This window comes from Homarus americanus, unplaced genomic scaffold (assembly GCF_018991925.1).
Source record: "Homarus americanus isolate GMGI-L3 unplaced genomic scaffold, GMGI_Hamer_2.0 scaffold33531, whole genome shotgun sequence".
Classification (NCBI taxonomy): Eukaryota; Metazoa; Arthropoda; class Malacostraca; order Decapoda; family Nephropidae; genus Homarus; species Homarus americanus.
The window spans coordinates 378,634-394,829 of NW_024723306.1; the positions used below are offsets into that span (position 1 = coordinate 378,634).

The 16,196-nt window shown below is 41.5% G+C and overlaps 2 protein-coding genes across 4 annotated transcripts; one reads left to right on the top strand and one right to left on the bottom strand.

Moving 5' to 3' along the window:
• Nucleotides 1-272: 272 nt before the first annotated feature.
• On the top strand, nt 273-5,795 carry LOC121863396 (dipeptidyl peptidase 1-like). 3 transcript variants are annotated; one of them, XM_042362019.1, is made up of 8 exons: nt 273-353; nt 1,741-1,995; nt 2,277-2,429; nt 2,665-2,798; nt 2,992-3,268; nt 3,608-3,730; nt 4,588-4,809; nt 5,199-5,795. In XM_042362019.1, exons 1-8 carry the CDS (start codon nt 312-314, stop codon nt 5,379-5,381), a joined length of 1,389 nt encoding a protein of 462 aa, XP_042217953.1. In that variant the 5' UTR covers nt 273-311; the 3' UTR covers nt 5,382-5,795. The 3 variants fall into 3 exon arrangements, with proteins under 3 accessions (XP_042217953.1, XP_042217956.1, XP_042217955.1); XM_042362022.1 differs by lacking the exon at nt 273-353 and adding an exon at nt 1,085-1,172; XM_042362021.1 differs by lacking the exon at nt 273-353 and adding an exon at nt 1,237-1,297.
• A 224-nt stretch (nt 5,796-6,019) lies between these two features.
• LOC121863398 lies at nt 6,020-11,346 on the bottom strand. The gene is made up of 5 exons (XM_042362024.1): nt 11,284-11,346; nt 10,918-11,160; nt 8,672-8,813; nt 7,282-7,456; nt 6,020-7,111 (listed from the first exon to the last, which is right to left on the bottom strand). The coding sequence occupies exons 2-5, from the start codon at nt 11,147-11,149 to the stop codon at nt 6,884-6,886; spliced, it is 777 nt and encodes a 258-aa protein (XP_042217958.1). The 5' UTR covers nt 11,150-11,160; nt 11,284-11,346; the 3' UTR covers nt 6,020-6,883.
• Nucleotides 11,347-16,196: the final 4,850 nt, after the last annotated feature.

A 16,196-nucleotide genomic window follows, 5' to 3' on the forward strand; every position in this document is an offset into this window, starting at 1 on the left:
TACACAGGATGCCAACTCCTCCGAACATTGCCAATTAGGACCTGGAAAAGAGAGAGAGAGAGAGTGAAGCAACATTACGGCGAAGAGAAAGGGAAGAGAGATTATCAACTAAAGGAGGAGAATTAATAAGACGAAATGCTTTTGATTCCACCCTATCTAACAGTTGGACAGAAGAAGAGCCACCCCAGATATGAGAGCAGTACTCCAAGTTAGGACGAATGAATCCCTTATATACTTGAAGCAACTGCTCAGTAGTGAAATAGCTACGGTATCTGTACAGCATTCCCAGCTTTCGGGAGGCAGTTTTAGCTATGTCGTGGAAGTGTGGCTTCCACTACATATTAGAGGAAATGGTGAGGCCTAGCATATCTATTTTCGAATTTGGCAGAATGATTGCTTCCTGAAATGTGATTGGTGGGAGATCTTCTATTTTGGAATGTGTAATTGGTAAATACTGTGTTTTATTATTCATGAATTTAACCAAGTTTTTACCTCCCCATTCGGAGATGCTGCACAGATCCTCATTGATAGATGAAGCGATATCAACTCTAGAAACAGACTTAGTTTGAGAATTAGGGTGAAGGGAAAAATGTGAAGAAGAGTGAAGAGTACAACCATCAACGTAAGAATGGATAGAAGTAATCGTTGTGTGAAGTAAATCATTGATAAAAAGAAGGAAGAGAGTTGGTGAAAGAAAAGAACCCTGTGAAAACCCTATTGGTAGAGAAAGAGCGAGAGATCGATCCCTCGACAACAACTGCTGTAGATCGGTTCTCATGGAAGCTAAAAATTAGAGAACAAAGTGGGGGAGAGAAACCATAAGAGGAAAGTTTTAAAAGCAAAGACTTTTGCCATACCCTGCCAAATGCTTTGGAGATGTCGAGGGCCACGACGAAAGAGAAAGGTGTTCAAGGTGACGGAGAAAATGAGAGATAATATAGTTTCGAAAATCTTAGTAGAGGGATGAAGTTAGGGCAATAGGGCGATAATTAGAGGTTTCTCAGGTTTAAAGCTATCAGCTTAAAAAAAATCATATTTTAGGTTTTAAAACTCGCGTACTATACAACCTTCAGACGACTCAAGCTACAGTACTGTGCTTGATGACGAGTCATTTGACAGGAGATAAAGCACTCCTGGGGTGAGGCGGTGACACTCTCTGCTAGGCTATCACGGTGAGTGCACGAGCTTGCTTTGGTCCCGGGAGATAAGATTACCCTGCTATTAGTTCGCGGCTAATGTACGATTCGTGACCGTCAGCGGTTCGATAATTATGGAAGAAGTTTTTAGACACAGTTTTGTATGTTTATTACTTTCACTTCTATTCATTTTCTTGGGCAAATGCTTAGTTTTCTAGATATAGGCGAGTTACGATAGCATTCTTACAGACGCATCATCAGTTGTGATGTGGCAGATGTAAACAATGTACCGTGAGGGCTCATATACCATCAGTGGACAATCACTATCCGAATAATTACCAAGTTCGCTTTAAATAATGATGAAATATCTTAAATATTTAATTGAATGCACTTGTAATTCTTAAATAGTAAATTCGTTTAAATGATGATGAATGTAGAGGAATAAGGGGAAGGTTCAGTGTTAAATAACATTACTAGGACATTTTCCACATCTTACACTAAACATCAAATACATCCATACATTATATTTTAAATACTACAGAAGAAGAGAGCCAGTTGCCATGTATTAAAAAATTACTGTCAATTTATTAACATACAACAACAGATGTTAGTGTTTATCGTGCTGGCTGGCGCTACTGCCTTGGTCACAGCAGACACTCCGGCCAACTGTTTGTACGAGGATATACGCGGCACCTGGACCTTCTCGGAGACTGAGCGGACAGGCGACCACACCATCAACTGTGACGAGCTCGGCCCCATCGTCCACGCCAAGAACTTCACCCTCAGCTTCCCAAACACCGCTACAGATGAGCTAGGCAATGAAGGAACTTGGACCTTGATCTATAACCAGGGATTTGAGGTACGAACTATTGTATAACAGAAACACAAAACAAAAGCATGTCTCAAGGATTAATGCGTCTAAAGCCAATAATATGGTGGTATATGAAATGACTGCCATGATGTTTGATGAATGAAGTGAACAAAGGAGGTAAAATTCTTAGTGTGAAGTTTTTTTTTCAATATCTCATGTCCTTCTCATTCCCCTCCGTACATCCCTCCTTTAACAACAGGTGAATATTATCCGTGTACTTTTTCTATCTCCCGCACCTTCCCCTCTTAAATATATTTCTTTGTAAACAGGTGAACATCAACGAGCGCTCCTACTTCGCCTTCTCTTACTACGAGGGCGACTTGAACGCTGTGGTGTCCTACTGTGATCGCACCTTCAACGGCTGGTCACGGGACAAGACCATCAGGAACTGGTCCTGCTACACCGCCCAGAAGACCACACCGGTAAGTTTATTCTGACGTATAAGATACTCGTCCAGTACGTGCCAGCCACAGACAGATAATTTAATCACTCACAGTCTGTTGTCATGCAGGAGTACGGGCGTTGTTGTCATGTTGGGGTACGATTCCTCCTTCAAAGCTACTATAATTAAGGAAAAAGTTAATATATTTATGCCTTGTGTCGGTAAGTCTGTTGTGTGTCTTTCTCGGGGAGCCTAATCTTACCTTCACTCACCAGGTTAATCCTCGGGTAGACGCTCGTCCCGCCCAGAGGGAGCTGGATCGCCCCTTCAGGAATGATCAAAGCTTCATCGACAAAATCAACGCTGCCCAAAGTTCGTGGACAGCTAAAGCTTATCCCGAGTTCACTAAGTCAGTAATACAGAGGCGTCTCCGTCTTTATGTTTCTTGGTCTTCATTATATTTGCCATAAAAGATTTATTTTGGTAAAGTTACAGCGAACTGTCATTTTCTTTACTCGGAAACATGTTTTTAAGAATACCGACACTGTATTGCATTACCATTATGAAGTATACAGTCATGGTAAATGTCTTGGTGGTGTCAGATATACTGTGAAGGAGATGCAACGTCGAGCTGGTGGCCCGAAGCCTGCCATCTCGTCTCGACCTCGCCCGGCTCCAGCTACCGCCGAGCAGAAGGCCCAAACCGCCCTCCTGCCGGAGCATTTCGACTGGCGTGATGTGGAAGGCGAGAACTACGTGTCACCCGTCAGGGACCAGGGCGGCTGTGGCTCCTGCTACGCGTTTGCCTCCATGGCCAACCTGGAGGCCCAAGTGAGGATCGCCACCCGCAACCAACGACAGGATGTGTTCTCCCCACAGGTAACACTACTGTAGTGTGAGGAAAGATACCTTGTAGGTCACAAAGATTCAGAAGCTTCACCTTCTACGATGTCATGTTTAAGCGAAATCATTATTTTGTTTTACCTGAAAAATGTCCACCAACACTTCTTTGTTCATGGGTGAATCAACTCTGTAAATCTTTATGTTACACCACCCTGACCTCTAAGACCTGATAAAGACACTTCAGGACCTTTGTTCAGTAATCCTTTTGTTAGTTACCAATCATAGGATGCGCATGAGGTGCACAATAAACTAGCTGCTCCTCGTTACAAAATTTTAAAAATCAAATATTCCTCTGAACTCTCCTGCCTCTCGCAGGATATCGTGTCGTGCTCAGAGTTGTCTCAAGGATGTAATGGAGGCTTCGATTTCCTGATAGCTGGCCGCCACGCCCAGGACCAGGGCGTCGTGGCCGAGGAGTGCAACAAATACGTCGGCTCGGTAAGGCTGGTTGGCAGAGGGCATGGTGATAGGGTCCGTGGCATTGGTGTTTCCACTCCGGCTAGTGTTTCCCATCGAAACATTACCGTCACTGTCATAACCACTGGGGTCTGACTCTTGAAGGCTGTTGGATTCAGTATGACCAGGCGAGTTGGCGATGGCATCCGTATCAGAGATGTGTGTGTCCATGAGAGAGCCTCTTCTGGGACGTTTATGTCGACCCCCCATGATGGCAAAAACTTGCTGGCTGAGGGGACCTTTGTGGGACGATCGGGAAGTCAAGAGCACCTATGGGCACGTCTGTCCCCTTACTGTATGTGGTCACGCCACGACTGTGAGACGCAAGGAGGAGCGGGCGAGCTATTTGCAAAATCAGCTTGACCTCGCTCAACCTCTGATGAAGTTACAGACCTCAGCATGTATGACATGAACAACTACTGAGTCATGGCTGAATAACTTAGTGAATAAATACTGAGTCATTGTTGAATAATTTAGTGAATAATTGGATATTATACATTTTAGTATTATACATTTGGGTGAATATTTATATAACACAATTGGTGCTGTTACATGAGCCTGTGTGTCTTTCTGTCTCTGTGTGCTGCTTTAATGTCTGTGTGTCTGTATGTGTCTAATCAGGACTATAGATTAGACCACACTGCCCCCATTATAATTAAAATCGTGTAACTTCTGAAAATATTTAACCCTTTAGAATGCAGCGGCTCACCTTGGTATTTTATTCAGCTGAGAGAAACCTCTGGCCCCTAAAGGGTTACAGTAAGAAACTAACACTCCATGATAATGTGTTTATGTTGTGAAATAACCTGACCTGACCTAACCTAACCTCCATCACCCAGGACACCTCCTGTGCCACGGACAATTCCTGTTCTCGTACGTACGTGAGTGACTACCAACACGTGGGCGGCTACTACGGCGCCTGCAACGAGGAGGTCATGCTGGAGGCCCTCGTCACCACCGGCCCCATCTCCGTCTCCTTCGAGGTGTACAGCGACTTCAGCAGCTACAATGGCGGCATTTACCACCACACGGGCCTCGAGAGCGACTTTAACCCCTTCGAGGTAACCCTAAACAGTGTTCATCAAAGGAGTGAGTGTGTTTCTCATGCTTGAGTGAACGTTGATGAGTCTTACAAGTTCTGTATGTGTGTGGAAGGGGAAGGGTCAGTTGAGGTTGAGGGGTCAGTTGAGGTCGTGGGGGTCAGCTAAGGTTATAGGGGTCAACTGAGGTCGTGTTGACACTATGAGTCAGGTGTCGCTCAGATTCCTTAACACCTCCAACAGGATGTTATTATCTTCTTCAATAGCTCTTTAATCCTATTCTATATATATGTAATCTTTGATGAAACTGACTAAAACTCTCTCTCTCTCTCTCTCTCTCTCTCTCTCTATCTATCTATTTATCTATCTCATGTAAACAATCCAGAACTCTACCTGTCTCTCCTTCGTAGCTAACCAACCACGTGGTGCTGATCGTCGGGTACGGTGTAGAAGAAGACACAGGCGAGAAGTTCTGGATCGTGAAGAACTCTTGGGGCGGCAGCTGGGGTGAGGACGGCTTCTTCAGGATCAGGCGAGGAACCGACGAGTGTGCCATCGAGTCCATGGCCGTCCAGGTTACGATCATACCCTAAGGAGGAGCGTCGGTGAAGAGGCGAGTACCAGAGGATGACAGATAAAGACAGATGAAAAGGAAGAAACCCGAAAAAGGCCAAAATAAAGATGGAAAAACCTATGAAATATTTTAAGTTCGTAGGCTAAAGGCTTCGTTGTGTACATTCTTCAAGTACTGTCAGTGTCCACCAGCCAGCAGATGTTACCCAAAAGTCCTTAAAATGCTCCCCACCAATTTGAAGTTTGAGCAGGACAAAAATACCATTTATAAAACCACTTGTTACCATAATTTGTTCATTGTGCTAGAAATTTATCACATGAGTTGAATAATATGTACTATGAAGACGAAATTTATATAAATAGGAAGGAAATATTTATTCTCGCGCCTAATGTGTACAAATGAGAAAGAATACTAATTAAGTGTAGAATGAAAAGTTGTATAATTATTCTTTATTTACACTAAGAGAAACATTAACTCCGACAACGTTTATACCAAATTTATTTTATGAGGTCAGGGAAACATGATGACAGATGAGAACTTTCTGTATTACACCAACACTGTAAGAATCTTTGGAACACTTAAAGAATCTCCATCCCAGCTCTTATTTCACCTGAGCATTAACCACCATAACACTATTGGTGGGGGGTTAAGTTAGTGTTAGTGTTAGTTAATCTGTAGGTGAAATAAGGTTAGGTTAGTGTCGTTAATCAGTCGGTGAAATAAACTAGGCTGGAGATTCTTCGGGTGATCTCAGTCTTTTTAGTTTCAGCTTAACATTTAAACAGACACAAATATGATATACAATAATTCTTAAACACATGAGGAGTAATTTTTATTATTACAATTACATAAATATGACTTAACATTACCTACATAAACACAAATTGTTGTCATCCTTATACTGTACACAACATATACTTGGTTGGTAAACACAAATTAGTTATACAACGTAAAGTTTGTCTACAGATGTAATTTCAGGTAAATATCTTGTGACACTAGTCCATCTTTTTCACTTTGTTGTAATGAAAAGTTTATTTCCTCACAGCATCATGTATCCATCAGTGACTCCCGCCTGTACTAAATATGTCTTTATAAATAGTGTCAATAAATCATATTCAATGATAGAAAATCGCCATAAAATCTCATAGCAGAATTTCATGCGGCTACATAATGCTACTCGCTGCCCTCACTCACCTCTGCCAACATACCCAGCATACTTCACCGTCTTGATTCCCTCACTTTTGTTTTTACCAACATATCCATCGATCCTTGATATTTGTTACTTACTTTTGTATAATGTAACTATTTAAGCATTAGATTTTCTTATTTTATCATTACTACTTTGATTTATCTAAAAAAATCAATAGGTGTGTGTGTGTGTGTGTGTGTGTGTGTGTGTGTGTGTGTGTGTGTGTGTGTGTGTGTGTGTGTGTGTGTTAAATTGTCAATACATACTTATATCTTTTAACACATCCATAAATATTAGTTCATTATTTGCTGACAGAGACAATCACTTTCACTTTAATGTGCTGGTATGGCATATACTCTGAACTCGTTAAGGTGAATGAGTTCTCTGTACTCTGCAGTTACTCGCTTGAGGCTCGCGTACCTGCCGAGAACCCCGTCCCTCCTCTCACACACTACGAGTTGTTTCTCCCATTTTGGGGCGGGATAAGGTCCTTTGTACGTGGAGAACAGCTTGTAGGTTCCCAGATCACCACTCGTGTCCAGCTGTGTCCCCACACGGATCTGAAATGCGTGAAAGAATCTTATCAATGATTTTTAAGAACAGTGAACCTCGTAAACACAACACGGTTATGATGGTCTCTGGCAACTGATTGGTAAAACAGATCAGGGAACCATTACGACTTGGTACAAGAGTATCTGTAGCTCATAACCTGAAGGCAGAGGGAACCAACCTCAATGTCATGGAAGTGATGCATGTAGTTGTTGTACCGCGGGAGAATCACTATCTTGTGAATCAAGTAGGTGTCCCCCAGGTCCACCAGCCACCAGGGAAACAGAAATCTGTCTTCGTTAGCGTAGATACTGAGTTTAGCATCGTTTCCATCAACGGCTTTGGAGGAAATGTAGCTGTGAGGAAAAGTAGGAATATTAGGTATAGTCCTCCATCAGTGTATTACAGTATTCACAACCTCGTACCTATGCTCTTGTTTACTTATGAGGTCTACGGGCCTATGAGAGTTTGGTGCATTATCTCATAAAATTTCGTGGTGTAAGTCTCAGCAACTTATTTTAGAGGTTTCATGGCTGTGTGGCCAATAGTGTTTGGGAGAAGTGAACTCGCATGGTCCGACCCCTTAAGAGACAACTTTATGTTCTCTTACACACACACACACACACACACACACACACACACACACACACACACACACACACACACATGTAACTTCCACTGTACCTTCACTGTAACTTCCTCTGAAGACTCACATTTAATTAGGGAATTTCCAGATATTGTTCCAAAAACCGTCTGTCTTAGTTCACTTCTTTGAGACGGGTGGACGGATACAAGCAGTTATATGTACAGATATATATGTATACCTGTATTTACAGAGAGGGTAGCCACTTGATCTGTTGACTGAGAGCTGGGAGCTGAGAGCAGTGTAAAGATGCTATTTAGATCTGCTAAAACTGAAGGGGTCTCTCAGGCTACTGCTCAGTGGTAGATCAGTAATGTGTGGTGTCCAGCTCAAGACTGACTAGCTCTTCCAAGGCGAACCTACCCTGGGGCTAACTGACAATGACGTCACGAAGGATGATGCATGGGTTCAAGCTTCTACCAGCAGGGAGGGTCGGTATGAGTCAATTCCTTGGCATGAACACCTGAATCAGTGTCTGCAGCGTTACTGAAATAGCTCTCTGGAAATGATCTCGTTGGAGCCGTGAATCATCCTTAATTGACGTTATAAATATCTTACTAATCTGACTAATAATTTACATCAAATACTTGGAAGACTACTAGTGATAATCATCAATGTACCTAGTTATCAAGTAAGAGTCATTAATTGAATAAGTAATGAGCTTCAAAGGTGATATCGTCATATTGAGACATCTCTGGTGGACACACTGTCGCCAGACCGTGTACAGTACGTGACTAAAGCAGCTGCGTTTCAGCAGGCTAAATAAATGCTTACTACATGCTTGCTATGAAAACATCTCTGACCCCTGCGGTCAATGCAAAATGCATAATGAAAACTTATTCATCCATCGTGTATAATACTCTGGTTGCTATACTGGTAACAGAATAAAGTAGACTAAACTACTTACACACACACACACTTGACTTACTTCCCATTATGTGGAGCGCCATAAGTAGGTTTATTATTAGCGACCTCCTGTAGTGTTTGGCCCAGAGGGTAAGGCTTAGTGAACCCCACACCCCGAGCGTCGCTGATGCCAAGTCCTTCACCCAGCAGTGTGCACATAGTACCTGTACGTGGAAGGGTGACACGCTGTTAGTCATGTATGTGTGTGTGTGTAATAATAATAATAATTAACGGTTTATTGAAAGAGCATGGCAGTCGGAAATTGCATAATTGGGGGATGGGTCTCTTGATTGACAAATAATATACAAATAACATAAGTGATATAAATATGATATACTAGCAGAATCGCCGCGCTCATCCGCTAGGCCACGGTAGGACGCCACCCTCCGGGAGGCTCCACATTGTCTCACTGTTCAGTCCCCAAAACTTCTTCTTCCATCAACAGTTCATTAACGGTGTATGTAAGTTCCACCATGTTTTTCACTACAACGGTACAGCAAAGTATATTTTTTTAGCATTAAACTGTTATTATTTTATTGTCTAATCATCACTACACATAACACCACCCATCATCACTACATATAACACCATCCATCATCACTACATATAACATCACCCATCATCACTACATATAACAACACCCATCATCACTACATATAACATCACCCATCATCACTACATATAACAACACCCATCATCACTACATACGTATAACACCATCCATCATCACTACATATAACACCATCCATCATCACTACATATAACACCATCCATCATCACTACATATAACATCATCATTCACTAATCACTACTGATCGGTAAAGTAGTTTCCGAGATTCTCGTGCGGACACACACACACACACACATAAACACACAAACACAGACATACTTGTTTGTTTTATAGATAATGACTAGGTGGGGAGAAGGTCATACTATACAGGGCTTTTTAACATAGAGACAGTGCAAAAAGGTAAGATTGACTGGGAGTGAATACAGTGGTTGACTACAAGTTATTGATAATTTTTACAATGGTTTGGACTGGGCTGTTCTTATAGCGATCAGTACGTGCTCGTATAGGCTGGATGCTGTTGTGGTGTCGAACAGCAATTCTTGGACGAGGGATCTCGGGTGGTAGTAGGAGCCGGTGTCGAGGATGGTGCAGAAGTTTCTCACCAAATTTGCAGATGAGGTCGTGGTGATGGTCAAAGAGAGCCGAGAGGGTCAGTGTGTGTGTAAAGCACTCGGCAAAAAAAAAATATCTTTACAATTCTTGTGTAAAACAAAATAACACCTCAAAAGAAGGTTTTGATAAAGTCACATGATACATAATGTTATTCATCATCATAATGCAACGAACTAATTTTATATTTCGAATGAAGTAACTAAATGAGGCCTACCATAATAGGTAGGAAATGTCTCACAATCACGCCTACCAACCTTAGCGAGACAACCAGGATTGTTCAATTCGAATTTTATCGGCCCCCTCCTGAAAGATACTTTTTTTTTACCGAGTGTACACGCGTAAATAAAAATCCCTGCCACTTAAAAGTCTCTTACATACACGAGGGCAACTAAGAATATTACTTCAAATAAAAGATAAGAATCAATAAGAAAATGAAACGCCTGACCGGAACCTCGATGGTGCCAGCTAATGGGATGATAAGACCTTATTTCGACAATACTGACTGATACATGTCTGGCGTACTGACTGAAACATACTGAAGACTTTGGTTGTTGAAGTGCAGTTATAACATTATCAATCACGTCAACACATATCAAGTAGACTGATAGCAAATAAATCACATATTAATATTTCATAAGTTTTGGTTATTGTTAAAAGTGCCTTGAGTGATGGATCTATAAATCTTGGTCACTGAGGCATCTTGGTACAATAAACCAACAACGATATATCTATAGGAGTAAATAGCATTGATATATTGTCCATTGTAATTTGAAGAGAGCCAGGCCCTGAACTCCCCAGTGATAAAATAGATACAAGAATTCTGCGGTGAACTAAGCTCTCCAGAACGTAGTAACATAACAACGCCATCAAGCATTGTAGAAGGTGTTTGTTTCTTTGGTAATATTTAGAGTCAACTGAAGTTTTATCACCATCATGGCAGGTAGTGTTAATGGGAAGGCACGTGTCATTAAATCGAAAAAATACCGTCCAAAAAATAGCCTCAATAATTACACTGATAAAGAAGGGAAGCAATGGTATAGTTGACTCAGTAGTGTACCTGTACTCATCAATGTAGTTGTACTCACCATCGTATATGTACTCAAGGGCTGCGTTCTTGTTGGCGAGGAGAGCACACCTCATCTCACTGGCCGCCGCGTAGTTCTGCTCGACATAACCAACCGTAGTATTGCACTCAACTGGGAATCCTTTGGCTATCTTATTGACCTGTGCACCCACGCTGAGACATAAATACTCCCACACCCATATCCACACCCACATACAGCTGCCCATGGTCATCAGGCTCGTTGAGGGGATCATGATGAGCCAATCTGAGGGAAAATGAGGAATTATCTTATGTAATATTAATATATATACACATCAGGAGAAAGAGAAAGAGAGAGAGAGGACATATACACATGCAAAAAAGGAAACTGGGCCTGTTTTATATTCACCGTCCCTGAACGTTAGTAACAACAGCAACAGATTCCTCAGCAGCGGGGCGACTGTGCTACATGAAGGTTCCACCAGTACTGCCTCACACAGCCACGACCGGCATAGCAAGCAGCCAAGCAGCAGCAACCCGTCCATTTTCATATTTATTCAGCAATAAAGAACTTAAAGGTTTCGTGTAACATACAGTATTTCCCGGTTATTTATTCATGGTATTTGGCTTCGTAGAGAGACGAGTGAAGTGCTTTCTAATAGTCAACCATTTGGGCCTTTTGATTCAAGTGAAAAATAGTCAAATAGCACGACATGGCCAGCTGTCTTAAAACTGCGTTGGTGTACTTCAACAGCTAAGGTCTTCAAGCATAGAACACGAGGGAGATTCATCTTTATTGGTTTTTATAAGTGATGATTAATGAATGTACTAACACTGAATACGAACTTAACGATATTATATGTTTAAGCCAGTAAATTCAGTAATACAGTATAGCATCAACAGAGCACAAGGTTAGTTTTACTCCACAGAAAAATATTTTAAAAGTTTGTAAATATATACACTACGGGACACCACTAATAATATTTAATTTGGCTAATACCAGACGATTTTATTCAACACAGAGAGGATCCCGTACACAAGGGGTTAAAGAATGGCACATGTAATACTGACGGTCAACAGGAAAGGTATAAGGATATTCTTAAAGACATGCCTGAAGAAGTGCTGGCTCCTAATCGGCCTCTCGAGCCACCTCAGAGGTCACCAACGAAGGTGCCATCACTAATAACTCTTATCATTGTATCATAGCTGGATGATCGTCATACTCGATTCCGAATGACAGCAAAGCACTAGTAAGGTATGTTTGAGTATACTGTTCTGTACATGGTTTGGGGCGCGGCGACCGTTTGGATACAGAGTTTACCTTCTGTTCTAAGTAGTGTACGGGCTTAATATACTGTATGGTCCCGTAAATATTTCGTATCAATTTTTGACACCAAAACATCATTTTAAACCTTGGAACCTGGAGATTAAGAAAATATATGGTGTCATTTCTTTAATGGGATTTAAGATCGTATTTGTCCAGAGAAGTAAGCGAGGTAAAAAATCTAAGGTGATAAAAGATCAAATACTACCATTTGGGTTTTCAAATTAAGTTTATTACATAAAATATCAAAATCATAAATAACCCAGTCAGTTACTTTAAGTATGCAGAATACTATATGCATAAAGTGTGTATCTGTTAGATCCCGTGTTTTGACTGCCATCCGTTTTGTCAGGAAAATGATGCTCTTTTAAACTTGGTAACTGGAGCTGTACTGCCAGAAAATGTCAAGCATGACATTCCATGTGCATATGAGGTTGGAAGACAAAGTTATGACACTTTTGTCAAGCAACATCTTGTTGGTCCAGTGCGCATCTGGGAAAAGATGTTTAAGGATAATATTCTGTCATGGAAAGCAGCAAAAAGACTTCAATCATCAAATTACATTCACAAGTTATAGAACATAAGCAGGACAGATCTTTGTTTGCAAGACTGCTAATCATCGTAAGAACCAGTGATGAAATCAAACTACAAGAGGCGATTGGCATTTATGAATTCACTTGTCTGCCAAGATCTCTCTTCTCCCCAGATGGGTCTGTCCTTCTTTGCCAAGAAAAAAGCTAGCTCATGGGTCTTCTTGAAGCAGCTCCAAAAAGTGAACAGTTTACTGATGTTCAAAGCATCGCATATCCACAAAAGGAACAAGCGTCATCAGACTCTCATCATCGAAGGCATGGCATTAGTTCACGAACTGTCAAATTTGTCTGTCAAAAAATGTGCAGAGTTTGCAGACTACTTCATTGAAACATAATCAGCTAAGGCAAAAAGTTATGCTGCTTTGCACCTTGTCTTTGATCATTACGACGTAGGCCACTCGCTAAAACAAAGAACAAGAAACCGGCGCTATGGCAAGGAAGCAAATGCATACAGCTATGAAATCACAGATTCAACACAGATTAAAGCGTCACTCAAGAAGTTACTCACCAACGACGAACAAAATCATCATTGTTCCAATCAGGCAAAATCTCATTTGTGCTATCAACAAAGAACGGTGTTCACTCAATGGTGAAAATGTTGAACAGTTGAAAAGTAACCACGAGGAAGCAGATGCTCCGATCATCATTCATGCCATATATGCATCACAGAAAGGCAGCATTGTACATATCATGTCACCAGACACTTTATGTGTTTGTTCTAGGCATATCAAAGCAGCCTCAACTTGGAGAAAATTCAAGTATGATAACAGGAAATTGAGAGCGACGACACATTGTTTCTTTCACATCCATACATGATGCTATTAGGCCAGACATTTCAGGGAGCCTTCCAGGTTTCTATGCCTTCACAGGATCTGACTGCACAGGAAAATTTGCTGACAAAGGAAAGAAAACATGTTGGAACACTTTGATGAAATCTAACACAAAGGTCCTAAATGCATTCAAGATGCCAAGTAGACCAAATGCCCTTCCTGCAGACATGTATATTGGTCTAGAGGAATTAGTATATAAGCTCTACTGCCCACGAATGACTTTCTTTTACTTATATCCTTTTCGCCACTGATCGGCTCGTTAGCCGCTTGGGCGATCGGTCACGTCTCTGTTACGCACTGTTGGCAGGTACTGGGCATGCACCGGCTCCTGAATTTATCTGAACCTGCTCCAGTGTTGGTCAAGTCCGGTCTTGACAGAGCTCACTCTCGGTGCCTTAAAAGTTTGTCCTCACAGTTTTCTGGAGTTGTGGCTTCTTCAGCCTTGTGCTGTGACCCCTTGTAGGGTGAGCGTCCGCCACCTCCAGGAAAAGACACTCGACTGAGTAGTGCCCCTTGAGATGCTTATACACCTCAATTAGATCGCCCCATGCCCTTCTGTAGTATAAGCTAGGCAAGTTCAGGCGCTCATATCTCTCAGGGTAGTTGAGGTGCCGAAGTGCAGGCACCAGTCTGGTGGCCCTCCTTTGAACACTTTCACTGAACTGTCAATACTAAGATGGCATCTCTTCAAGAAAACGTAGACAAAGGCTGAAGAACTACCACCGACTATAGCACTCTAAAGTATCATACATTGAGAGTAAGATATGAAGCCCTGTGGTCTTGTGATGCATTGGAGCATGGCTGGAAGATTTAATGACTGCTTCACACCGGTAATATCAGACCTGCCACCAGCTCCAGAAGTTATCACAGAGCTTGTAAGGGTGGATGTGGCGTCAGCAAATGTGGATCATTGTCATATTCATGCAGAAGGAATAACATGGCATGCACCGAGACGTGTAACTGTCAAGCAGATGATGAATAATGCCTAAACAAGGTGAAGGAATCTGTGTTTTACACAGAAGAGTCTGATGACGAGGACTGAAGCAATGTCGGAAATAATAGCTTTTGACTTGTATCCATATGATGGACAATACTATAAACTAATAATAAATACAAAATGGATGTTGTAAGCTTTTCAGATAGTGGTATTATGCATATGTTTAATTTCTAGTAGTTGTCTTAAGGCGACCATTTTTACTGACTGCATTCTCTTCTTTGCCAGAGACAGGGTGGCGTATAAGAGAGACAGGGTGGCGTATAAGAGAGACAGGGTGGCGTATAAGAGAGACAGGGTGGCGTATATAAGAGCAGCATTCATAATATATTATGTTAAATTGTGATCATATAATGCAACATTTTCATGTTATTAGTTATGTAATAAGTTACTCGTACTTAGAACTTAATGGTAAGACGTTTGTGGTTGATTACGCCGCTCTGATAAAACTTCTTTGATTAATATACCGTTCAGAAAAAAACACCATAGTTTTTCTTAATCTACAGGTTATAGGCTGTGTGATGCATGGTGTCAAAAATTAACATGAATTTTTTATGGGATTTACATAAGCTCCACAGTTCACTCAGTTGTAAACAGATATTTAACTTTTCATTTAGGAAAGTGAACTCAGTAACGGACCACCAGGCTTATGAGACCTACTTTCGCTGGTGTGGGGTATACATACAAGAGTTTGAGTTATAGTTATGAGTATACTGTAGTATTGCAGCATGCACATTGTCTGTAAACACGCTAAATTATGCAGAGCATTCTTGAGAACCTCCCACCTATCACAAGACAGACTGTCATCGACTTTAAATATGGCTAAAACTCTCCACGAACACAACGACGACGTGAGTTGTTTCCGTAAATATATCACAGTAAACCACCCACTGATGGAACTACTCCCGACAGTCATAATTTACTGTACAAGAAGTAATGTAGGTTGTCATATTTTGTGATGTGAACAACCGGGAGACACGACATCACTCAACACTGTACATGTGGGTCGTGAAGGTACCGAGCACGACAGTCAGGTGAGAGCTATGTTGACTATATGTGAAATATCTTCTTTTTTATTTATCATTTCACCAAATTTAACCTTACTAGCCTATCGTGCTATTGGCCCGAACACTCTTCTACAAGACCCATGAGCTTTGTTGCTTAATTCCACTTCCTCTCTCAATGGTCCAAGAACTTCAGTTCGTTGTCGACATGCACACCCAGGTCCTTCTTACACTTGGTCTCCGTTAATGCTAAATAATAATAGTAATTATTATTACCTGGAGGAAACCTGTGGTGTGTGGTAGTGAGGGTCACACTCGCACTGGGACTGGACACACCCTTCCCAGCAGGACTCGAACCCGTGACACAATACTGAGAGCTACCCGCGTTACCTCGTGTTCTAAATTTATTCGCCTTTCAACTGATCCATTACGACCATTAAATCTAAATAGGGTTAAGCTATATGTTGCTAATGCGTAAATGCGTTATAAATTTTCCTCGTTAATAAAAATAATACTAGGATTGTTGTGCCTTTAGTGTTTGTGTCACAGAGCGCGGGAGTTCCAGTAATAACATATT